General features: G+C 36.0%; 3 protein-coding genes across 3 annotated transcripts; all 3 read right to left on the bottom strand.

Annotated features, from left to right (window-relative positions):
• Nucleotides 1-4,160: 4,160 nt before the first annotated feature.
• On the bottom strand, nucleotides 4,161-5,838 carry LOC113495621 (collagenase-like). Its single transcript, XM_026874445.1, has 5 exons — nucleotides 5,587-5,838; nucleotides 5,225-5,492; nucleotides 4,984-5,082; nucleotides 4,717-4,907; nucleotides 4,161-4,322 (listed from the first exon to the last, which is right to left on the bottom strand). The coding sequence occupies exons 1-5, from the start codon at nucleotides 5,806-5,808 to the stop codon at nucleotides 4,218-4,220; spliced, it is 885 nt and encodes a 294-aa protein (XP_026730246.1). The 5' UTR covers nucleotides 5,809-5,838; the 3' UTR covers nucleotides 4,161-4,217.
• Nucleotides 5,839-10,531: 4,693 nt separating this feature from the next.
• Nucleotides 10,532-12,198, bottom strand: LOC113495948 (collagenase-like). Its single transcript, XM_026874953.1, has 5 exons — nucleotides 11,953-12,198; nucleotides 11,591-11,858; nucleotides 11,348-11,446; nucleotides 11,081-11,271; nucleotides 10,532-10,693 (listed from the first exon to the last, which is right to left on the bottom strand). Exons 1-5 carry the CDS (start codon nucleotides 12,172-12,174, stop codon nucleotides 10,589-10,591), a joined length of 885 nt encoding a protein of 294 aa, XP_026730754.1. The 5' UTR covers nucleotides 12,175-12,198; the 3' UTR covers nucleotides 10,532-10,588.
• A 5,101-nt stretch (nucleotides 12,199-17,299) lies between these two features.
• Nucleotides 17,300-24,625, bottom strand: LOC113495901. The gene is made up of 10 exons (XM_026874902.1): nucleotides 24,374-24,625; nucleotides 24,015-24,282; nucleotides 23,785-23,883; nucleotides 23,513-23,706; nucleotides 22,740-22,841; nucleotides 18,624-18,860; nucleotides 18,270-18,537; nucleotides 18,070-18,168; nucleotides 17,799-17,992; nucleotides 17,300-17,404 (listed from the first exon to the last, which is right to left on the bottom strand). The coding sequence occupies exons 1-10, from the start codon at nucleotides 24,593-24,595 to the stop codon at nucleotides 17,300-17,302; spliced, it is 1,788 nt and encodes a 595-aa protein (XP_026730703.1). The 5' UTR covers nucleotides 24,596-24,625.
• Between the last annotated feature and the right edge of the window lie 587 nt (nucleotides 24,626-25,212).

Consider the following 25,212-nt stretch of genomic DNA (forward strand, 5'->3'; position numbering starts at 1 on the left):
TCTAAAACTCAAGCTCTGCTTATTTATACCCCTTTTTTGTCTTTGATTGCAAGATAATTTTGATAAGCAAAAGTCGATTAGTTATCTATCTTGGGAGGTTTAAATGTGCCGATCGTGTCCATTACTTTATATGAGCAAGTCAAATACAGTGGTGTCAAATCGATTTAAGCAATATTTTTAGTTTAGTTCAACAGATTAGCTGAATAGTGTTTTAAACGCCTTAAAATAAAAGGATCATTAAGTTTTTGACTCTCGAAAATGGAACTTAAGTTTCACACATTCATTTCTCTGAAGCATCCGGACGTGATCAGTGGAAAATAATTTTAGATTAATTTTCGATTCAATTCATTTAGTATCTTGACTTCGCTATGGAAATCAGAAACGGAATTATCCACCAAAACAACAAAACTAAATATTCAATTATTTCATTTCACTGCTTTATTTAAAATAATCACAATATCACAACTTTAACCCTATAAGACCTGAGAGAATAATTTTAGTGCTCTTGTTAAATAATAGTTGCCCCTATCACCCACACTCCGTTGGTATTTGGTCGTTGGCACCTACACCACTTACAGGACAATCCGTTATGCATGTGTGAGTGTCTATTACATAGTTACGACTTATTATAATCTTCAAATGATTTTATGAATAAGAAGCGGTCTCAAATGACGTTGAAAGAATTAGTGATCTAATTAAATAATACCTGTTGCGTAGTTGAAACTTCTACATAATGATGTATCTTCATCCATCTTCGTTTTTCATTCGTTTTTGTAGTAATCGAGGTAACAGATGGGTTGCTGTTTAATTTGCCTGCTTTATTTTCTTCTCATCTTCACATTTTTCTGTATTGTTTCGACTTACTCAATAAGAGAATGAATTTTCTTTATCGGTAACTTAGGAAAGCTTGTTGTGGAAACGCAATCTCGTATTGACTCTTTTGTTTTTTCTCTATTTGAGGCTTTAATGATAAATTTTGTGATTCACAGTCTTTGTATGAATGAACCAAGTACTGGTTGGTGACAGCTGTAACTAACCTTCTAAAAAGATCTTCAACCTGTCTGTAATACAATTTCATCACTAGCATTGAAATGGAAGGAGCGAGCCAAAAGGCTGTTGCAGTTTGACGTAGTTCATGGTGTTAATATGTGGAGCTATGTATGATTTTTTTCGAGGAATGGACTTCAGTTTACAGCGTTCGGTGATCCCCGTTTCCATGGGAATACATCCCCTTAGTGATCTTATAGCTTTTACACACCTTTCCAACTTTCCCTTAGGGAACTATTTAATAAATGGGGATAAAAGGTACCCTTTTTTCTTTTTTATGTGAATGGCTATATGCAAACCAAATTTCATCCAAATCAGTCCAACCGCTTTTGCGTGATTGAGCAACAAATATCCAAACATCCACACTTTCACAATTTAATATTAGTAATAGTAAGGATACAATACATAATCTCGATTTCATATTCCCGTCGGATCATTTTTGATTTGAAGCGGGTAGCCGCGGGCCAGCTAGCATAAAATAAATCATTATTTTGAAATATCTAATCCATCCATCCATCCTGGACTAGAGTATGTATGCGCTTCAAAAACGCATACATACTCTAGTCCACGACATCTATATGCGTTTAATTCATTCCGCCATTGATTCTCGGGCCTATAGAAAAGTACCTACTCTATATTTAAATAATATACTGATAGGTGTCGTGTTTAAAGAAGAGTGGATTAACGAACCCACGAATACAAAAGCAATACTTTATCCGACTAATTTCTGGATTTTCCCTTTGACAATATTTGAAGTCTAATATAATATCTACGTTTATTAATTTATCGCTTCCGATTCTGGGTTTTTATTGCATTAATTATTGACGATCTGTCTTTAAAAGATAAGGATAAAATAAATAATTTAATTGTTTCATAATGACTGGTGTATACTTAATGATTGATGGCACTAAGCCATGTAGGATATGGAGTTATTCTAAATATTAAAAATACGCAACCAAACTGAGATAATTTCTATGAAAAAAAATCTTGATTTTTATGCATTTTTATAGAACAGTTTAATGAGATATCTGATGATTGGTAACATAAATAAAATATTTTTTATAAATTTTCCGTTGTAATCAATTATCCATAATTACCCTGAAATGGGAAAGAAATGGCAAAAAAAATATAAATGTGTATGTATTTGGATTTCACTGACGAGTAATCATGTGTGAGATGGCCTCGTTAATAATTGTCTCGTATGTGCCTATGGTAGCCACGAGCCTCGACCCACACCTACGGAGGTTCTTGCCAGTTGGAGTCCAGCTTGATTCAAAAAGCGGTACCACCTGAAATGACACAGCTGACGTAGCCGGATGAATTTTAAATGTATTTTTACATTTTTTATATTAACATTGAAAATTAAAAAGTCACAAAATGTAAAAATATCGTCTTTAAACAAAAGACATCTGTTCCGCTGACTATAAATTTAAAAAGCAGAGCAGCCCTTAGAAAGAATTTCTAATTGAAAAAATCCGTAAAAAATATTTCTAATTTAAATTCTCTTAACCCATTTTTAGGAATGCAAATGCCATGCATCGTTCATTAGCATTCTGTTCAGTGATTAATGAAGATTCAAAGAGAATGTGATTATTAGACAAAAAACCAACCGTCCAGACGCTCTAACATTTTGAACTTAATGAACATTCCAAAAGTAGAGAACGTGATTATAAAACAAAACATTAAGCTACCAGACGCTCTTAGCCACGATCTCACAGAAAAATAAAGTGGGCAGATATGTCGCACGTCTCAAGATACACTGACAAAAAATAAACCATTAAGATCTCAAGATGGAGTGACCCATAAAAATTTTTTTTTGGCCAATGAGGCGGTGGACTAATGATATAATTCAAGTACTGAATATGAATCGATGGATTTTGGTAGAGACGATTGAGAGATGTAGAAGAAGAGACCTTTACCTTAACCTTCTCCTCGACTTTACAAGCGTCAGCAACAGCGGTCGACATTCAATTTGGGATACTTATACTACTAAAATAATTTAAGCAAGCTTATTAACAATCGAAATGTGAACTAAAGTTTGTTCATACATTCGTTTTACGTTTTATGGTGCATAGCAAGCAAACGAATGACAATGTACTTTAATCGTGTTTAAACAGACCATTTTTTAGGGTTCCGTACGTCTGAATACAAAAACGGAACCCTTATAGGATCACTCGTGTGTCTGTCCGTCCGTCGCTTACAGTCAATTATCTCCGAATCTATAAAACCGATTAAGTTGAAATTTGGTACACATATCAATTCCTGTGACCCAAACACAGAGGTGTGACGTGAGCAGATGAAATCTGAATATGGGGGGTCATTTTTGGGGGGAAGGGGAAAATTTTAAAAAATAATTGAAAACTGCATCGTGTGGCATATCAAATGAAAGGTCTTGTTGAGAAGATCTTAAATATATTTTTTTGTAATTTTAAAATAAATAGTTTCCAAGTTATTCAAGAAAATAGACGAAAATTGACCATTCCCCCCACTTATCTCCGAAACTACTGAACCTAAAATTTTGAAGAAAATACAGAAATTAGTTTTCTCCTTATAGATTCTAGGAAAACCTATAAGAAGTCATTGATATTAAAATAACATTGTAAATCACTCAATATTGTGCGTACCAACTTACATTTGCAGGTGGAATGTGTAGGAGAACGTATTTTTTAACTCCAAAAACATGATAGGTAACATCGTACGGAACCCTCTTCACGCGAGTTCAACTCGCACTTGTCCCCTTTTTTATCACCACTACTGTGTATTTTTTTCCATTAAAGTCACAAAGTTTTGTTTATAATATATATATTATTGTATATTATAACTTTTGTGTGGCAGATTCGGAATCATTTATTCAATAAGTTTACGCCTGTTCATCAACATAGCCTAACCAGTTTCGGACTCATCCAAAGCCCTTAAATATGAGTTGACGTAGCGGCTATTTCTTCTTTGATTTTTAAACAAAACAATTTCGTGAGCGATATTTACTATTAGCAAGTGTGATACAAATTTTTTTGTTGTTTACCATTGAGCTACTAAACCCCAAAACATTGAGATATTCGATTTGACATCATTGAATCATCCTGAAGAGTGGGAGAAGTAAAAATAACATTAAATCGGATGCCATAATTATTTTAATATTGTTTTTCATTTCACAGATATTTTGTAACACTTCAAAGGCGGCTGTTGATCCAGGAGACGAACGAGGTAACTCGAGCATAGGCGGCAGGGGAACCAACCTGACAACCGCGGTCAGATCCGAAGGAAGTCACACCAATCTGTAGAAACACAAGAAAATTGTAAAAACTTCGGCATTGGTTGGCATAAACCTAGCGCAGAAATCCTACATAATATCCACGTACATAATTATATAAAAATGTTTCTAAAATCCACTTAACGGAATGAGAGTGAGAATTGACTTGAGAATCTACCTTTTAAACAAAACAAAATAGTTGGCAGAAAAGTAGACAACGTGCAACGCCGCATTCATTAAGACCATTGTTCATATCTTATATTAAGTTGAAATTAATTAATAAACATAGATGCATAAAACTCGCAGAAGAAAATAAATATCGAAGGCGTGCAATTGGGGAGGCCTATCTCCAGCAGTAGATGAATATCGGTTGATGATGATGATGAATTAATAATCAACTAAGATTTTAAGTTTCTTACCAAAAGAGGATTGTTGTTTCTGGTAATAACGAGGGGACCACCAGAGTCACCGCTGCAAGTGCTCCTGCCGTTGGCGCCGCTGGTGCAAATATTGGAAGACTGAATAATTATCAAAGAGCTGCGACACACGTTGTTGGTGATCACTGGAAGCGTTACGTGGCTCAGGGACTGGCTGCTGGAAATGCTACCACCTGTGGATGAGAACAATGTAGTCAAACTTACAATACAACACGACAATTAATCTGACTAAGAAATAAAACTCCTTACCGTCTCTGGTTAGACCAAATCCAGATGCAACGGCGTTGCTTCCGGCAAAGTTTTCATTAAGCTGAGAACCAGAAGGCAGAGCAATAGGACGAATGTTATCTGTAAGTAGAGCAAAGAAGTTTTGTGTTGTGTAGTTGCTAGACGGACAATTGCTTCGACATCTCATTCGACGACACAAAAATTGTGTACGAACCATTTTAATCAAACGATGTGGTTAAATGTTTTTTTTTTCAATACTTACTGTTAAAACCTACGTTGCTCGGCAAGTTGATGAGGGCAATGTCGTTGCGAATAAGAGTCGGGTTCCAGCTTCCGTGCATGACCACGTTACTAGTAGTCTGCCTGGTACCACCAGAGAACAGACGGACGGATCCAAGTACAACTGTGAATTGTCTGGCCTGGTTCCTACCATCAAACCAGCAATGGGCGGCGGTAAGTACACGTCTGTTGTTGAGCAAAGAACCACCACACACAGCCTGACCGGATGGTAAGGTAATGACAAGTCCAGCCTGTACGAAGAGTAATGGAATTTTAATAAAATCATTCAATGGACAGATATATTACGATCAAGACATATACTAATAAAACAAAGTAACACCATACCTGGTAAGGGAACTGTCCTAGGGACGATGTCGAACCACCGACGATTCTGGACTGAACATCTTCCTCTTCCTCAGCTTTACGAATCCTTTCCAATAACGGCTGACCGATTTTAGTCAAGTAACCGTACGCAGTGATGTCCTCGAGATCGATGACATCTTCGAGGTTGATGTTCCTCGCGGATGTGACCGCGGTCAGAGCCAATAAAGCCAGAGCCAATTTCATTTTACAGGTACTGAACTTGTAGTTGTTTCTAAACTCAAGCTCTGCTTATTTATACCCCTTTTTTGTCTTTGATTGCAAGATAATTTTGATAAGCAAAAGTCGATTAGTTATCTATCTTGGGAGGTTTAAATGTGCCGATCGTGTCCATTACTTTATATGAGCAAGTCAAATACAGTGGTGTCAAATCGATTTAAGCAATATTTTTAGTTTAGTTCAACAGATTAGCTGAATAGTGTTTTAAACGCCTTAAAATAAAAGGATCATTAAGTTTTTGACTCTCGAAAATGGAACTTAAGTTTCACACATTCATTTCTCTGGAGCATCCGGACGTGATCAGTGGAAGATAATTTTAGATTAATTTTCGATTCAATTCATTTAGTATCTTGACTTCGCTATGGAAATCAGAAACGGAATTATCCACCAAAACAACAAAACTAAATATTCAATTATTTCATTTCACTGCTTTATTTAAAATAATCACAATATCACAACTTTAACCCTATAAGACCTGAGAGAATAATTTTAGTGCTCTTGTTAAAAAATAGTTGCCCCTATCACCCACACTCCGTTGGTATTTGGTCTTTGGTACCTACACCACATACAGGACAATACGTTATGCATGTGTGAGTGTCTATTACATAGTTACGACTTATTATAATCTTCAAATGATTTTATGAATAAGAAGCGGTCTTAAATGACGTTGAAAGAAATTAGTGATCTAATTAAATAATACCTGTTGCGTAGTTGAAAACTTCTACATAATGATGTATCTTCATCCATCTTCGTTTTTCATTCGTTTTTGTAGTAATCGAGGTAACAGATGGGTTGCTGTTTAATTTTGCCTGCTTTATTTTCTTCTCATCTTCACATTTTTCTGTATTGTTTCGACTTACTCAATAAGAGAATGAATTTTCTTTATCGGTAACTTAGGAAAGCTTGTTGTGGAAACGCAATCTCGTATTGACTCTTTTGTTTTTCTCTATTTGAGGCTTTAATGATAAATTTTGTGATTCACACTATTTGTATGAATGAAAAAGATCTTCAACCTGTCTGTAATACAATTTCATCACTAGCATTGAAATGGAAGGAGCGAGCCAAAAGGCTGTTGCAATTTGACGTAGTTCATGGTGTTAATATGTGGAGCTATGTATGTTTTTTTTTCGAAAAATAAACTATGATTGACATATTCTATACGACTACATTTACTTTCCTTTTAGTTCTCGGCCACTAATAGTTAACCAGTAGTATAATCAATTCATCCTCCATTTTGATTTTTAAAGCAATATTTGTTTTTATTATATAACTAGCTGTCACCCGCGACTCCGTCTGCACGGACTTCAGTTTACGGCGTTCTGTGGTCCCCGTTTCCATGGGAATACATCCCCTTAGTGATCTTATAGCTTTTACACACCTTTCCAACTTTCCCTTAGGGAACTATAAATGGCGATAAAAGGTTGCCTTTTTTCTTTTTCATGTCAATGGCTATATGCAAACCAGATTTCATCCAAATCAGTTCAGCCGTTTTTGCGTGATTGAGTAACAAATATCCAAACATCCACACTTTCACATTTTAATATTAGTAATAGTAAGGATACAATACATAATCTCGATTTCATATTCCCGTCGGATCATTTTTGATTTGTAGCGGGTAGCCGCGGGCCAGCTAGTATAAAATAAATCATTATTTTGAAATATCTAATCGATCCATCCATCCTGGACTAGAGTATGTATGCGCTTCAAAAACGCATACATACTCTAGTCCACGACATCTATATGCGTTTAATTCATTCCGCCATTGATTCTCGGGCCTATAGAAAAGTACCTACCCTATATTTAAATAATATACTGATAGGTGTCGTGTTTAAAGAAGAGTGGATTAACGAACCCACGAATACAAAAGCAATACTTTATCCGACTAATTTCTGGATTTTCCCTTTGACAATATTTGAAGTCTAATATAATATCTACGTTTATTCATTTATCGCTTCCGATTCTGGGTTTTTATTGCATTAATTTTTGACGATCTGTCTTTAAAAGATAAGGATAAAATAAATTGTTTAATTGTTTCATAATGACTCGTGAATACTTAATGATTGATGGCACTAAGCCATGTAGGATATGGAGTTATTCTAAATATTAAAAATACACAACCAAACTGGGATAATTTCTATGAAAAATAATCTTGATGTTTGTGCATTTTTATCGAACGGTTTAATGAGATACCTGATGATTGTTTACAAAAATGAAAAATATTTTAATAATTAATATTTTTGATTAACTATCCGTTGTAATCAATTATCCATAATTACCCTGAAGTGGGAAAGAAATGCAAAAAAAATATAAATATGTATGTATTTGGATTTCACTGACGAGGTAATCATGCGTGAGTTGGGCTCGTTAATAATTGTCTCGTATGTGCCTATGGTAGCCACGAGCCTCAACCCACACCTGCGGAGGTTCTTGCCAGTTGGAGTCCAGCTTGATTCAAAAAGCGGTACCACCTGACATGGCACAGATGACGGCAGGTTGGACCCAAATCCTGTAGCTGGATGAATTTTAAATGTATTTTTACATTTTTTTATATTAACATTAAAAATTAAAAAGTCACAAAATGTAAAAAAATAGTCTTCAAACAAAAGACATCTGTACCGCTGACTATAAATTTAAAAAGCAGAGCAGCCCTTAGAAATAATTTCTCCTTAAAAAAATCCGTGAAAAAATATTTCTAATTTAAATTCTCTGAACCCATTTTTAGGAATGCAAATGCCATGCATTATTCATTAGCATTCTGTTCAGTGATTTAGTGTTTACGGCTTAAATTAAAGAACCGGCGAAACACATCTAAACCTAAATTAAGTTAGGCAGCCTAATGTGTTCCATGTTTACCTCAAGTTCCCAAGCAATAGATGCAGGCGACGCGACGTCGCCAGTTGTACTGATTCCTTCCCGAAGTCCGACAAAAAGAATCGTGTAAGTAAGTACCGCTATAATGTTCGAAAAAAAATTTGCCCACTGATAGATGTGTTCAAACGAAACAATAACATAATATCTAGAAAAAGTCATCTTCGACATACTTATTCTTACAAGCTGACTGTATGGTAACCAAACATATGCATACACAAAAAAGTAAGCCAACATAATAATACTCATACAGCAATGGAAAGGAGCATTTTGAATTTAATGAAGATTCAAAGAGAATGTGACTATTGGACAAAGGACCAACCGTCCAGACGCTCTAACATTTTGAACTTAATGAACATTCCAAAAGTAGAGAACATGATTATAAAACAAAACACTAAGCTACCAGACGCTCTTAGCCACGATCTCACAGAAAAATAAAGTGGGCAGATATTATTATGTCGCACGTCTCAAGATACACTGACAAAAAATAAACCATTAAGATCTCAAGATGGAGTGACCCATCAAAATGTTTTTTTTGCCAATGAGGCGGTGGACTAATGATATCATTCAAGTACTGAATATGAATCGATGGATTTTGGTAGAGACGATTGAGAGATGTGGAAGAAGAGGCCTTTACCTTTAACCTCCCCTCGACTTTACAAGCGTCAGCAACAGCGGTCGACATTCAATTTGGGATACTTATGCTAGTAAAATAATTTAAGCAAGCTTATTAACAATCGAAATGTGAACTAAAGTATGTTGTCATTCGTTTTACGTTTTATGGTGCATAGCAAGCAAACGAATGACAATGCACTTTAATCGTGTTTAAACAGACCATTTTTTAGGGTTCCGTACGTCTGAATACAAAAACGGAACCCTTATAGGATCACTCGTGTGTCTGTCCGTCCGTCGCTTACAGTCAATTATCTCCGAATCTATTAAACCGATTAAGTTGAAATTTGGTACACATATCAATTCCTGTGACTCAAACACAGAGGTGTGACGTGAGCAGATGAAATCTGAATATGGGGGGTCATTTTTGGGGGGAAGGGGAAAATTATTTTTTTTTTTAAACTGCATCGTGTGGCATATCAAATGAAAGGTCTTGTTGAGAAGATCCCAAATTTATTTTTTTGTAATTTTAAAATAAATAGTTTCCAAGTTATTCAAGAAAATAGACGAAAATTGACCATTCCCCCCACTTATCTCCGAAACTACTGAACCTAAAATTATGAAAAAAATCAGAAAATTAGTTTTCTCCTTATAGATTCTAGGAAAACCTATAAGAAGTCATTGATATTAAAATAACATTGTAAATCACTCAATATTGTGCGTACCAACTTACATTTGCAGGTGGAATGTGTGGGAGAACGTATTTTTTAACTCCAAAAACATGATAGGTAACATCGTACGGAACCCTCTTCACGCGAGTTCAACTCGCACTTGTCCCCTTTTTTATCACCACTACTGTGTATTTTTTTCCATTAAAGTCATAAGTTTTGTTTATAATATATATATTATTTTATATTATAACTTTTGTGTGGCAGATTCGGAATCATTTATTTAATAAGTTTACGCCTGTTCATCAACATAGCCTAACCAGTTTCGGACTCATCCAAAGCCCTTAAATATGGGCTGACGTAGCGGCTATTTCTTCTTTGATTTTTAAACAAAACAATTTCGTGAGCTACATTTACTATTATCAAGTGTCATTTTTTTTTTGTTGTTTACCATTGAGCTACTAAACCCCAAAACATTGAGATATTCGATTTGACATCATTGAATCATCCTGAAGAGTGGGAGAAGTAAAAATAACATTAAATCGGATGCCATAATTATTTTAATATTGTTTTTCATTTCACAGATATTTTGTAACACTTCAAAGGCGGCTGTTGATCCAGGAGACGAACGAGGTAACTCGAGCATAGGCGGCAGGGGAACCAACCTGACAACCGCGGTCAGATCCGAAGGAAGTCACACCAATCTATAGAAACACAAGAAAATTGTAAAACTTCGGCATTGGTTGGCATAAACCTAGCGCAGAAATCCTACATAATATCCACGTACATAATTATATAAAAATGTTTCTAAAATCCACTTAACGGAATAAGAGTGAGAATTGACTTGAGAATCTACCTTTTAAACAAAACAAAATAGTTGGCAGAAAAGTAGACAACGTGCAACGCCGCATTCATTAAGACCATTGTTCATATCTTATATTAAGTTGAAATTAATTAATAAACATAGATGCATAAAACTCGCAGAAGAAAATAAATATCGAAGGCGTGCAATTGGGGAGGCCTATCTCCAGCAGTAGATGAATATGGGTTGATGATGATGATGAATTAATAATCAAGTTTAAGTTTCTTACCAAAAGAGGATTGTTGTTTCTGGTAATAACGAGGGGACCACCAGAGTCACCGCTGCAAGTGCTCCTGCCGTTGGCGCCGCTGGTGCAAATATTGGAAGACTGAATAATTATGAAAGAGCTGCGGCACACGTTGTTGGTGATCACTGGAAGCGTTACGTGGCTCAGGGACTGGCTGCTGGAAATGCTGCCACCTGTGGATGAGAACAATGTAGTCAAACTTACAATACAAAACTACAATTAATCTGACTAAGAAATAAAACTCCTTACCGTCTCTGGTTAGACCAAATCCAGATGCAACGGCGTTGCTTCCGGCAAAGTTTTCATTAAGCTGAGAACCAGAAGGCAGAGCAATAGGACGAATGTTATCTGTAAGTAGAGCAAAGAAGTTTTATGTTGTGTAGTTGCTAGACGGACAATTGCTTCGACATCTCATTCGACGACACAAAAATTGTGTACGAACCATTTTAATCAAACGATGTGGTTAAATATATATTTTTTTTCAATACTTACTGTTAAAACCTACGTTGCTCGGCAAGTTGATGAGGGCAATGTCGTTGCGAATAAGAGTCGGGTTCCAGCTTCCGTGCATGACCACGTTACTAGTAGTCTGCCTGGTACCACCAGAGAACAGACGGACGGATCCAAGTACAACTGTGAATTGTCTGGCCTGGTTCCTACCATCAAACCAGCAATGGGCGGCGGTAAGTACACGTCTGTTGTTGAGCAAAGAACCACCACACACAGCCTGACCGGATGGTAAGGTAATGACAAGTCCAGCCTGTACGAAGAGTAATGGAATTTTAATAAAATCATTCAATGGACAGATATATTACGATCAAGACATATACTAATAAAACAAAGTAACACCATACCTGGTAAGGGAACTGTCCTAGGGACGATGTCGAACCACCGACGATTCTGGACTGAACATCTTCCTCTTCCTCAGCTTTACGAATCCTTTCCAATAACGGCTGACCGATTTTAGTCAAGTAACCGTACGCAGTGATGTCCTCGAGATCGATGACATCTTCGAGGTTGATGTTCCTCGCGGATGTGACCGCGGTCAGAGCCAATAAAGCCAGAGCCAATTTCATTTTACAGGTACTGAACTTGTAGTTGTTTTTAAAACTCAAGCTCTGCTTATTTATACCCCTTTTTTGTCTATGATTGCAAGATAATTTTGATAAGCAAAAGTCGATTAGTTATCTATCTTGGGCGGTTTAAATGTGCCGATCGTGTCCATTACTTTATATGAGCAAGTCAAATACAGTGGTGTCAAATCGATTTAAGCAATATTTTTAGTTTAGTTCAACAGATTAGCTGAATAGTGTTTTAAACGCCTTAAAATAAAAGGATCATTGAGTTTTTGACTCTCGAAAATGGAACTTAAGTTTCACACATTCATTTCTCTGGAGCATCCGGATGTGATCAGTGGAAGATAATTTTAGATTAATTTCCGATTCAATTCATTTAGTATCTTGACTTCGCTATGGAAATCTGAAACGGAATTATCCACCAAAACAATAAAAATAAATATTCAATTATTTCATTTCACTGCTTTATTTAAAAAAATCACAACTTTAACCCTATAAGACCTGAGAGAATAATTTTAGTGCTCTTGTTAAAAAATAGTTGCCCCTATCACCCACACTCCGTTGGTATTTGGTCGTTGGTACCTACACCACTTACAGGACAATCCGTTATGCATGTGTGAGTGTTATTACATAGATACGACTTATTATAATCTTCAAATGATTTTATGAATAAGAAGCGGTCTTAAATGACGTTGAAAGAAATTAGTGATCTAATTAAATAATACCTATTGCGTTGTTGAAAACTTCTACATAATGATGTATCTTTATCCATCTTCGTTTTTAGGGTTCTGTACCTCAAAAGGAAAAAACGGAACCCTTATAGGATCACTTTGTTGTCCGTCTGTCCGTCCGTCTGTCCGTCCGTCCGTCCGTCCGTCTGTCAAGACCCTTTTTCTCGGGAACGCGTGGAGGTATGAAGCTGAAATTTATATCAATTACTCAGGTCTACTGTCCCTTGAAGCTGTGAAAAAATCAAACTTCTAAGGCAACGCAATCAAAAGATACAGCCGTTTATGCCGCAAATTTTCGACACTTGCAAGGGAATCAAAACCTACAGGGTGCTTCCCGTGAACTCAGAATCTTGAAATTTGGTACGAAGCAACGTCTTATACCATAGATAAAGGAAAAATTACAAAAACCATAAATTTTTAGTTACATCACATAATATTTTTTTTTTAATAATTTTAAACTTACTACCTATTTCCTCATAAACGCGTAGAGGTATTAAATTGAAATTCATACCAAATACTCAGGTCTATAATACCTTTAAGCTGTAACAAAATCAAACTTCTATGTCAACGCAATCAAAAGGAACAGCAATTTAAGCTGCATATTTTGAAACTCGCAAGTACTCGCAAGGGAATCAAAACCTAAAGGGTACTTCCAGTCGACCTAGAATCTTGAAATTTGGCATGAAGCTACGTTTTATAGCACACATAAAGGAAAAATTCCGAAAACCTTAAATTTTTAGTTACATCATATAATTTTTTTTTTTTTAATAATTTTAAACTTACTACCTATTTCCTCATAAACGCGTAAAGGTATTAAATTGAAATTCATACCAAATACTCAGGTCTATAATACCTTTAAGCTGTAACAAAATCAAACTTCTATGTCAACGCAATCAAAAGAAACAGCAATTTAAGCTGCATATTTTGAAACGCGCGAGTACTCGCAAGGGAATCAAAACCTAAAGGGTACTTCCAGTCGACCTAGAATCTTGAAATTTGGCATGAAGCAACGTTTTACAATCGAGTCATATATATTTATATGACTCGATTGTCGTAATGAACGAACTTTGTAAACCTTGCAGGTTTGTACGGAACCCTCGGTGCGCGAGTCCGACTCGCACTTGGCCGGTTTTTTATTCGTTTTTGTAGTAATCGAGGTAACAGATGGGTTGCTGTTTAATTTTGCCTGTTTTATTTCCTTCTCATCTTCACATTTTTCTGTATTGTTTCGACTTACTCAATAAGAGAATGAATTTTCTTTATCTTTAACTTAGGAAAGCTTGTTGTGGAAACTCAAAATATACTCCATACATTAAGTCATAAACGAGTTGCATATTCTTTGGAAACGAGAAACATGAACAGCTAAGTAATGTTTGTTTCTCGTATTAACTCTTTTGTTCTTCTCTATTTGAGGCTTTAATGTTAAATTTTGTGACTCACAGTATTTGTATGAATGAACCAAGTACTGGTTGGTGACAGCTAACCATCTAAAAAGATCTTCAACCTGTCTGTAATACAATTTCATCATTAGCATTGAAATGGAAGGAGCAAGCCAAAAGGCTGTTGCAGTTTGACGTAGTTCATGGTGTTAATATGTGGAGCTATGTATGATTTTTTTCGAGGAATGGACTTCAGTTTACAGCGTTCGGTGATCCCCGTTTCCATGGGAATACATCCCCTTAGTGATCTTATAGCTTTTACACACCTTTCCAACTTTCCCTTAGGGAACTATTTAATAAATGGGGATAAAAGGTACCCTTTTTTCTTTTTTATGTGAATGGCTATATGCAAACCACATTTCATCCAAATCAGTTCAACCGTTTTTGCGTGATTGAGTAACAAATATCCAAACATCCACACTTTCACATTTTAATATTAGTAATAGTAAGGATACAATACATAATCTCGATTTCATATTCCCGTCGGATCATTTTTGATTTGTAGCGGGTAGCCGCGGGCCAGCTAGTATAAAATAAATCATTATTTTGAAATATCTAATCCATTCACGGCGCTTCAAAAACGCATACATACTCTAGTCCACGACATCTATATACGTTTAATTCATTCCGCCATTGATTCTCGGGCCTATAGAAAAGTAAATACTCTATATTTAAATAATATACTAATAGGTGTCGTGTTTAAAGAAGAGTGGATTACAAATACAAAAGCAATATAGATACCCACGAATACAAAAGCTTTACTATACTTTATCCGACTAATTTCTGGATTTTCCCTTTTACAATATTTGAAGTCTAATATAATATCTACGTTTATTAATTTTTCGCTTTCGATTCTGGGTTTTTATTGCATTAATTTTTGACGATCTGTCTTTAAAAGATAAGGATAAAATAAATTATTTATTTGTTTCATAATCACTCGTGAATACTTAATGATTGATGGCACTAAGCCAGGTAGGATATGGAATTATTGTCAAAAATTAAAAAATACACAAACAAACTGATATAATTTCTATGAAAAATAATCTTGATGTTTGTGCATTTTTATCGAACGGTTTAATGAGATACCTTATTATTGTTTACAAAAATGAAAAATATTTTAATAATTAATATTTGATTAATTATCGGTTGTAATCAATTATCCATAATTACCCTGAAGTGGGAAAGAAATGCAAAAAAAATATAAATATGTATGTATTTGGATTTCACTGACGAGGTAATCATGTGTGAGATGGCCTCGTTAATAATTGTCTCGTATGTGCCTATGGTAGCCACGAGCCTCTACCCTCACCTACAGAGGTTCTTGCCAGTTTGGGTCCAGCTTGATTCAAAAAGCGGTACCACCTGACATGGCACAGCTGACGGCAGGTTGGACCCAAATCCTGTAGCTGGATGAATTTTAAATGTATTTTTACATTTTTTTATATTAACATTGAAAATTAAAAAGTCACAAAATGTAAAAATATCGTCTTCAAACAAAAGACATCTGTACCGCTGACTATAAATTTAAAAAGCAGAGCAGCCCTTAGAAATAATTTCTCCTTAAAAATATCCGTGAAAAAATATTTCTAATTTAAATTCTCTGAACCCATTTTTAGGAATGCAAATGCCATGCATCATTCATTAGCATTCTGTTCAGTGATTTAGTGTTTACGGCTAAAATTAAAGAACCGGCGAAACACATCTAAACCTAAATTAAGTTAGGCAGCCTAATGTGTTCCATGTTTACCTCAAGTTCCCAAGCAATAGATGCAGGCGACGCGACGTCGCCAGTTGTACTGATTCCTTCCCGAAGTCCGACAAAAAGAATCGTGTAAGTAAGTACTGCTATAATGTTCGAAAAAAAATTTGCCCACTGATAGATGTGTTCAAACGAAACAATAACATAATATCTAGAAAAAGTCATCTTCGACATACTTATTCTTACAAGCTGACTGTATGGTAACCAAACATATGCATACACAAAAAAGTAAGCCAACATAATAATACTCATACAGCAATGGAAAGGAGCATTTTGAATTTAATGAAGATTCAAAGAGAATGTGACTATTAGACAAAGGACCAACCGTCCAGACGCTCTAACATTTTGAACTTAATGAACATTCCAAAAGTAGAGAACCTGATTATAAAACAAAACACTAAGCTACCAGACGCTCTTAGCCACGATCTCACAGAAAAATAAAGTAGGCAGATATGTCGCACGTCTCAAGATACACTGACAAAAAATAAACTATTAAGATCTCAAGATGGAGTGACCCATAAAAATGTTTTTTTTGCCAATGAGGCGGTGGACTAATGATATTATTCAAGTACTGAATATGAATCGATGGATTTTGGTAAAGACGATTGAGAGATGTGGAAGAAGAGGCCTTTACCTTTAACCTCCCCTCGACTTTACACGCGTCAGCAACAGCGGTCGACATTCAATTTGGCATACTTATGCTAGTAAAATAATTTAAGCAAGCTTATTAACAATCGAAATATGTACTTTAATCATGTTTAAACAGACCATTTTTTTATCACCACTACCGTGTATTTTTTTCCATTAAAGTCATAAAGTTTTGTTTAATATATATATATGTATATTATTGTATATTATAACTTTTGTGAGGCAGATTCGGAATCATTTATTTAATAAGTTTACGCCTGTTCACCAACATAGCCTAACCAGTTTCGGACTCATCCGAAGCCCTTAAATATGAGCTGACGTAGCGGCTATTTCTTCTTTGATTTTTAAAACAATTTCGTGAGCTACATTTACTATTTTCAAGTGTGATACAATTTTTTTTTGTTGTTTACCATTGAGCTACTAAACCAAGATATTCGATTTGACATCATTGAATCATCCTAAAGAGTGGGAGAAGTAGAAATAACATTAAATCAGATGCCATAATTATTTTAATATTGTTTTTCATTTCACAGATATTTTGTAACACTTCAAAGGCGGCTGTTGATCCAGGAGACGAACGAGGTAACTCTAGCATAGGCGGCAGGGGAACCAACCTGACAACCACGGTCAGATCCGAAGGAAGTCACACCAATCTGTAGAAACACAAGAAAATTGTAAAACTTCGGCATTGGTTGGCATAAACCTAGCGCAGAAATCCTACATAATATCCACGTACATAATTATATAAAAAATGATTCTAAAATCCACTTAACGGAATGAGAGTGAGAATTGACTTGAGAATCTACCTTTTAAACAAAACAAAATAGTTGGCAGAAAAGTAGACAACGAGCAACGCCGCATTCATTAAGACCATTGTTCAAATCTTTTATTAAGTTGAAATTAATTAATAAACATAGATGCATAAAACTCGCAGAAGAAAATAAATATCGAAGGCGTGCAATTGGGGAGGCCTATCTCCAGCAGTAGATGAATATCGGTTGATGATGATGATGAATTAATAATCAACTAAGATTTTAAGTTTCTTACCAAAAGAGGATTGTTGTTTCTGGTAATAACGAGGGGACCACCAGAGTCACCGCTGCAAGTGCTCCTGCCGTTGGCGCCGCTGGTGCAAATATTGGAAGACTGAATAATTAGAGGGAAAGAGTTGCGGCACACGTTGTTGGTGATCACTGGAAGTGTGACGTGGCTCAGGGCTTGGTTGCTGGAAATGCTGCCACCTGTGGATGAGAACAATGTAGTCAAACTTACAATAACAACAGGACAGTAAATCTGACTAACGAATAAAACTCCTTACCGTCTCTGGTTAAACCAAATCCAGATGCAACGGCATTGGTTCCGGCAAAGTTCTCATTAAGCTGAGAACCTGAAGGCAGAGCAATAGGACGAATGTTATCTGAAAGCAGAAAAAAGAAGTATTGTGTTGTGTAGTTGCTAGAAGGATATTTGCTTTGACCACAAAATAAGTATAAAAACAGGTTGATTTTCAATACTTACTGTTAAAGCCTACATTGCTCGGCAAGTTGATAAGGGCAATGTCGTTGCGAGCGAGATTGGGGTTCCAGCTTCCGTGCATGACCACGTTACTAGTAGTCTGCCTAGTGCCACCAGAGAACAGGCGGACGGATCCAAGTACAACTGTGAATTGTCTGGCCTGGTTCCGTCCATCAAACCAGCAATGGGCGGCGGTAAGCACACGCCTGTTGTTGAGCAAAGAACCACCACACACAGCCTGACCAGATGCTAAGGTGATCACAAGTCCAGCCTGTACGGAGTGTTTAGGAATTTTAATAAAATAATGCAACAGACAAATATCACCAAAGACACTAATCAAACAAAATTACGTCATACCTGGTAAGGGAACTGTCCTAGGGATGATGTCGAACCACCGACGATTCTGGACTGAACATCTTCCTCCTCCTCTGCTTTACGAATCCTTTCCAATAACGGCTGACCGATTTTAGTCAAGTAACCGTACGCAGTGATGTCTTCGAGATCGATGACATCTTCGAGGTTGATGTTCCTCGCGGATGTGACCGCAGTCAGAGCCAATAAAGCCAGAGCCAATTTCATTTTACAGATACTGAACTAGTAGTTGTGTCAAAAACTGAAGCTCTGCTTATTTATACCCTTTCTTGCCTTTGATTGCTAGATAATGATTAAAAAAACTGATTAGTTATCTTTCTTTTGAGTTTAATTTTCATTTTCATTTTTTTGTTTGCGCGAGTGAAAGACAGTGGTTACAAAGGGATTTAAGAAATATTTCGTTTTAGTTCGACCTGTTAGCGGTATAGTCATTCAACGCCTTAAAATAAAATTTTGTTATAGGGATAATTTAGTCTTTCATTCTCGAGAATAGTGCTATTATTAATCTTTACCGGATCACATGGATTTATCTGATGCATTCGGGCGCGATCAGTGGAAGCTAATTTTAGGGAAAAGGATTCAATCAGCACCATTTTTAACAAATTTCTTGTTTCCAAATTATTAAGCGAAAATTATTTAAACACACACAGCTGGAGTGTAATTTTCCACGTTTATATTTTCGTTTCTCGATTTCAGAAACTGTCCTGTGCCTCAAAATTACAACAAATCATATCCGGATCTAAAACTAAACTTATTTTATAACAACTGTTGTGTGTTCATATTTTTTATTTTATAACAAATTCAAAACCATCTCAATACTCAATACTTTTATTGCATTCCACATGTATTCTTAGGTGGTGCCTAAACTTATAAATAGATCATAACATGAACCCTGTCGGGCACAACGAGAGAGGAAGCTTAACTTTTTTTATTAATCATTTTCTTTTATATATAAACTTGTATTTACAATATAACACGTATGGTATTTATTGGGCTGTGGTGAAATTACAAGTTACTTGCAATACTTGTGTGGAAGCTTTTTCATACAATTTTTCTTTGCAGTGTAGTAAGGTCATTCGACAGTATTTTAAAGCCCCTTTCAACATTTGCTTCGCCATATATCTCATCGATGTGGTTTTCCTGGAGTGTATGAAGTTACAAATCAATTTTGGATGTGCACCCAAAATTCATTATTTATCAATTTCTAATGAAAAACCCAGCTGTTTTATAAAATTATGTTTTTTTACTTTTCTATTGAAATATATAAATTGAATCCAATTGTATGAAATGTTCACCGGTGCCTAGTTGCCTGTTAAACTATGTCTTGTTGTGGTCATACATTTTCTGGGTGACAAATATTTTTTTCGAGTACCCACCTGTTGGAGTACCTCATGCATGTATAATAGCAATGCCGCGTTCCATGATATCAAGTTATTTATCGCATCGGCATATGAACACAACCCTCATTACTTTCATTTTTCTTATTCATTCCACTCACAAATCAACATAATGTTTCCTCTTCCTGTATTCCCATAACCTCCAATTTATCTGTCATCCAAGCAAATCGTTTTTCTTAGCCTACTTATACGAAACCCTCAGTGTCGCGAAATGGACTCGCACTTGACCGGTTATTAGCTAGCCAAATTCAGTACGGTAGGTTCCAAAGGTGTCCATAACAAATATTAAGCTTAAATAGGTTAGATATTTTTTAGGACTTGTTAATTACAATTATGTTCATGTTTCATAAATCACAAAATTGAACAAAAATAAAAAAAATCTTCTCAGAACTAATATTTTAAAATACATCAAAAGCTTTTAAGTTTAAAAGTTATTTATGTATAGATTGTATACTAGCTTCATCCGGGTAAATATGGGTAAGTTTGAGCGTTAATCACCACGCCAGCTCATTGTCGGGTGGCGATTTCAGATTCCATTTTTTGGAAACCTTACGATATTTTCCTTTGACAGGTGTCAAAGAACCATTAATACCCTGCCTATGTTGGGACACCTGGTTGAGATACTTTGGTAAACCTGCTCCTTGTGAATAGAAATCCATACATATTACCATATTTCCATTTTTATAGTTGGTATTCTATTTTGTAGAGACATTTCTTAACAATCTTTTTTTTATATACCCTTCTTAACCCCCTTACTTCGGGTGAAGTGTTGCAGAATCACCAGATTCACCAGTAGTGCAAAGTTAAGCCCATGAATGGGCGTAATTAACTTGCTTTGTAAAGCTATAACCAACCAAACTAAAGGAGTCATCTTTTGCCTACAAACAAACATTGTAGTAATAAAAGAGTTTTTTTTCATCGACAAATAATGAGAACAAAAATATTAAACCTAGGTATCAATCAGATTAATTCATTTTTCCAGAAATATGTTATTTTACCACCCTCATGATTAGTCATGATACATAAAAGTTCTTCATATTCAGCCTACTGAAATCGGCATGCAAATTTTTAGACAACTATAGACACTATTCATACAAAAAAATAGCCATATTGAATTATTAAGTGATGAAGAGGGATGATTTTTGTCATATCGTGGTTATTTTTTTTATGTCTTGTAGCGATACCGAACGATGATATCGAACGTATTATTTGTTAACCGTTTCTCATTAAAAACTTATTGCTTCAACCACCAATGCATCCTTAATAAATCTCTTTAAACGCACGCACACATAGTACAGCGCGCAAAGATGAGATGATATTCCTCAACTGTTAAAAAATATAAAATACTAGCTTTTCGCCCGGGGCTTCGCCCGCGTTCGATGTCGGTTTTATCGCGATTCCTAGAGTACTCTTCAAAAGTCCGGAATACAAACAATCCTATGTTCTTTCTCAAAGTCAACTCTATCTCTGTACCAAATTTTATTAAAATCGGTTCAGTGGTTTAGACGTGAAAGCGTAACAGACAGGCAGACAGAGTTACTTTCGCATTTATAATATTAGTAGGGATTAACTTGTTAACTTTTTTGCAGGCTGCTCTAATTGATCGATCCGCTCTGGATGAGTCAGTTTACATTTGCCCGTGGAGGAACTAAGTATCTGTCCCCTACAGCTACCTAGTCCTCTGTTGGCACTAGGTAGTTGTAGCGTAGTCTAGTGTAGGATTGTACCTAGAACCCCACTCTAATTGCAAAGACTTCTTATCTATTACAAAGTTGCCGGGCAATATAGGCTTTTAATAATTTATATTTCTGGAATATTATTTCATTTTATAAACTCACACCGGTTGAAAAAACTCAAGTTCAACAAAGTTCAGTTGAATAAGAAACGGGGCTCGTATACTTGGTAAATTTCAGTACACTTTCTTTTCTTTACTCTTACAGAGTAAAACAGGGATATAAAACGGATTTCGTTCGAAATAACGATAAGAATCACTCGCTTAATTGTTCGATTCAGATCGACTTCAGTATCATGTTTACTTGCTCAGCTTTAAGTTTAACACATATAAAGCCCAAATGCATGGAGCATTTGGGCTTTATATGTGTTAGTGCAGAAAAAAATTATCCGTTCCGTCGGATATCGTCTCGCATCAACTGAACTGAGGTCGGCCCATTTGCCGTTTCAAATTATCAAAGCGATCATAATTATTGACGACCTCCATGGTCAAGGGGCGTACGCACCAGTTTAAAGGTGTCGCTAGTGTCGGGTCAATTGTAAAAATTCACATTTCTATATTTTCTCGGGTCTGGGTGTTTGTGGTACCTTCGTTGTATCTGCAACAACTCACTTTGGGTTCAGAACAATGCATGTGATGTTGTCTGCATTTATTTATTTAAGTATTATTGATCGAAAAATAAAATCGTTCCTAAACGAGCGTTTTACAAATAACCTGGTTATGAACCACAATTTATTGGTACATTTAGAACGGCTTCCAAGCCCTGGTTAATAATGCGTGTTTTATTTAAAATCACATCCTGGAATTTGTTAGTCCAGCTTCATTGTTCGCATCCATTACCAACAACCAATTCCTGAGATAAATCACACTTCAGGTATAGATTACCTTATTGGGTAAAAAAAACATTGTAACTAGATAGTATCATAGTTTAAAAGATGATTTTTATTTCTCAAGTTTTTTCATAGCAATTTAAAGGCGGCTGTTGATCCAGGAGACGAATGAGGTGACTCTTGCGAAGGCAGCAGGGGAACCAATCTGGCATCCACGGGCAGATCCGAAGGAAGTGACACCAATCTGTAAGGATACAAGATTAGGTAAATAAGGTAGAAGAAGATTTTTTCTTATATTATAGAGAGGAGTAAATTATTTTCTGTTATTTTTAAACGAATACTCTCTAAAATCACTGTAACGATAAAAAAATACCATTATAAAGCAGAAAAGGCAAATCATTTTTGTGCATACGATGTGTCAACGGCTAAAGTTGCGTTTACAAGTTCACAAGTATTATACAAAGTTTCCCTTGACATCATTTAATTTCAGTGGACATCTTAGGTGATGTAACTGTTAAATAAATCCGAGCAAGATAATTATTTAGACCCATTGGTCACTTTGCGATATTGTATTGAATTAATTGGTTTTCAACTTCCACTTCACAATTGCTAAATTATCTTTTAATAATCCTGCCTTATCTTAATCCTTCATTACCAAGGTGACGACGTCGCGAGAAATAGCTAATCTTTTATTATAACGGACATCTGATTGTAATTATTTTTGAAGACTGGTAAGATTCATTTTTATTATTTGGATAACAATACCATAAACTTTAGCTAAAAAAATTACTTAGTTCTATGAAGTTGACTATCATATTAAATATTATTAAATTTTAATCAGTAACTAGACCTGAGAATCGTCTTTATAGTCATATTAGGTTAAACGCAATCTGCAAATAACTAAAAGTTACTCACCAAAAGGGGCGCGTTGTTTCTAGTAATAACGAGGGGGCCACCGGAGTCACCTTGGCAAGTGCTTCTGCCGTTGGCGCCGCTAATGCAAATGTTGGAAGACTGGATAATCAGAGGGAAAGAGTTGCGGCACACATTGTTGGTGATCACTTGAACCTGAACGTGGCTCAGGAACTGGTTGCTAGAAATACTACCGCCTGTGGATGAGAACAATGTAGTTGGACTCAATAAATAAAACACAAAGGTTAATCCGACTTATGAATAAAGTTCCTTACCGTCGCTGGTAAGACCAAATCCAGATGCAGTGGCAGTGCTACCAGCGAAGTTCTCGTTTAGCTGGGAACCAGATGGCAGAGCAATAGGACGAATGTTATCTGAAACCAAAAAATATGTTGTTTAGTTACAAGTTGTGAAGAATAATTTTCAGTTTAAATACCAAATACTGATTGTTGTTTAAGCATACGACATGAATTAGTGGTAGTGAAAATTACTGTTAAATACTTACTGTTAAAGCCTACGTTGCTCGGCAAGTTGATAATTGCAATGTCGTTGCGAATAAGATTCGGGTTCCAGCTTCCGTGCATGACTACGCTACTAGTAGCCAGCCTGGTGCCACCAGAGAACAGACGGACGGATCCAAGGACCACTGTGAACGCTGAAGCCTGATTTTGGCCATCAAACCAGCAATGGGCGGCGGTGAGAACACGCCTGTTGTTGAGCAAAGAACCACCACAGACGCCCTGGCCGCCTCCGAAGCTGGCGAGAAGTCCAGCCTGCACGAAATCGTCTCGGTTAGTACTTAATCACTTTAAAACTTAAAATTCTAGTAAATAGGTGTCTTAAGGAAACAAAGTAATATCATACCTGGTAAGGAAACTGTCCTAGCGATGATGCAGAACCACCGACGATTCTGGATTGAACATCTTCCTCCTCCTCAGCTTTACGTATCCTTTCCAAAGAAGGCTGACCGATTTTAGTTAAGTAACCGTACGCAGTGTTGTCCTCGAGATCGATGACATCTTCGAAGTTGATGTTCCTCGCGGATGTGACCGCGGTCAGAGCCAATAAAGCCAGAGCGAACTTCATTTTACAGGTTATGAACTTGTAGTTGTATCCTAAGCGAGCTCTGCTTATTTATACTCAATAGCAAGATAATCTTGGATTAATAATCAAAATCGTTATCAGTATTGGATAGTCTAACTTAATAATTGTCATCATTAATTGCTTCACATTCACACCGGTCTGAAATGATGTAATTTATATCGCCGTATTATAAAAATCACGCCTAAGCAAGATCGACATCCTAAAACCACCCTCGTGTACATTACCTGCTCTATTACCTACTTTCCTGATATCATCCTCATGACTACTAGTAACTTTTCCCCTGATACTCAAAATACACTACTGGTGCTATCTGCTCTAATTCGTGACTTGAAGGTTAGTAGTGCACGGATAGCCGAGTGGTTGAGGTCACCACACCAAACCCACTCTGCACAACGTGTCGCGGATTAGATCCCTGCATAGGACAAAAATTTGTGTGATCCACAAATGCTTGTTCTGAGTCTGGGTGTCTTTGTGCATGTGAATGGTATGTTTGTAAAACTCCCCACGACACAAAGATTGAATTACTTACGTGCTTAAAAAAAATCGTAAATGTAGTATCAATACATCCTCCCCTGCTACCTTTTAATATATTACTGCTG

Source organism: Trichoplusia ni, chromosome 7 (genome assembly GCF_003590095.1).
Source record: "Trichoplusia ni isolate ovarian cell line Hi5 chromosome 7, tn1, whole genome shotgun sequence".
Taxonomy (NCBI): domain Eukaryota; kingdom Metazoa; phylum Arthropoda; class Insecta; order Lepidoptera; family Noctuidae; genus Trichoplusia; species Trichoplusia ni.

Coding starts and splice junctions, on each gene's coding strand:
- LOC113495948 (XM_026874953.1), bottom strand. CDS start 12,174: ATGAAATTGGCTCTGGCTTTATTGGCTCTGACCGCGGTCACATCCGCG. Junction 11,447..11,590: donor GAGCAACGTAGGTTTTAACA/GTAAGTATTGAA, acceptor CTCTACTTACAG/ATAACATTCGTCCTATTGCT. Junction 11,272..11,347: donor ATTTGGTCTAACCAGAGACG/GTAAGGAGTTTT, acceptor TCTCATCCACAG/GTGGCAGCATTTCCAGCAGC.
- LOC113495901 (XM_026874902.1), bottom strand. CDS start 24,595: ATGAAGTTCGCTCTGGCTTTATTGGCTCTGACCGCGGTCACATCCGCG. Junction 23,707..23,784: donor ATTTGGTCTTACCAGCGACG/GTAAGGAACTTT, acceptor TCTCATCCACAG/GCGGTAGTATTTCTAGCAAC. Junction 18,861..22,739: donor CCTGGATCAACAGCCGCCTT/TAAATTGCTATG, acceptor CACAACTACTAG/TTCAGTATCTGTAAAATGAA.
- LOC113495621 (XM_026874445.1), bottom strand. CDS start 5,808: ATGAAATTGGCTCTGGCTTTATTGGCTCTGACCGCGGTCACATCCGCG. Junction 5,493..5,586: donor TAGGACAGTTCCCTTACCAG/GTATGGTGTTAC, acceptor CTCTTCGTACAG/GCTGGACTTGTCATTACCTT. Junction 5,083..5,224: donor GAGCAACGTAGGTTTTAACA/GTAAGTATTGAA, acceptor CTCTACTTACAG/ATAACATTCGTCCTATTGCT.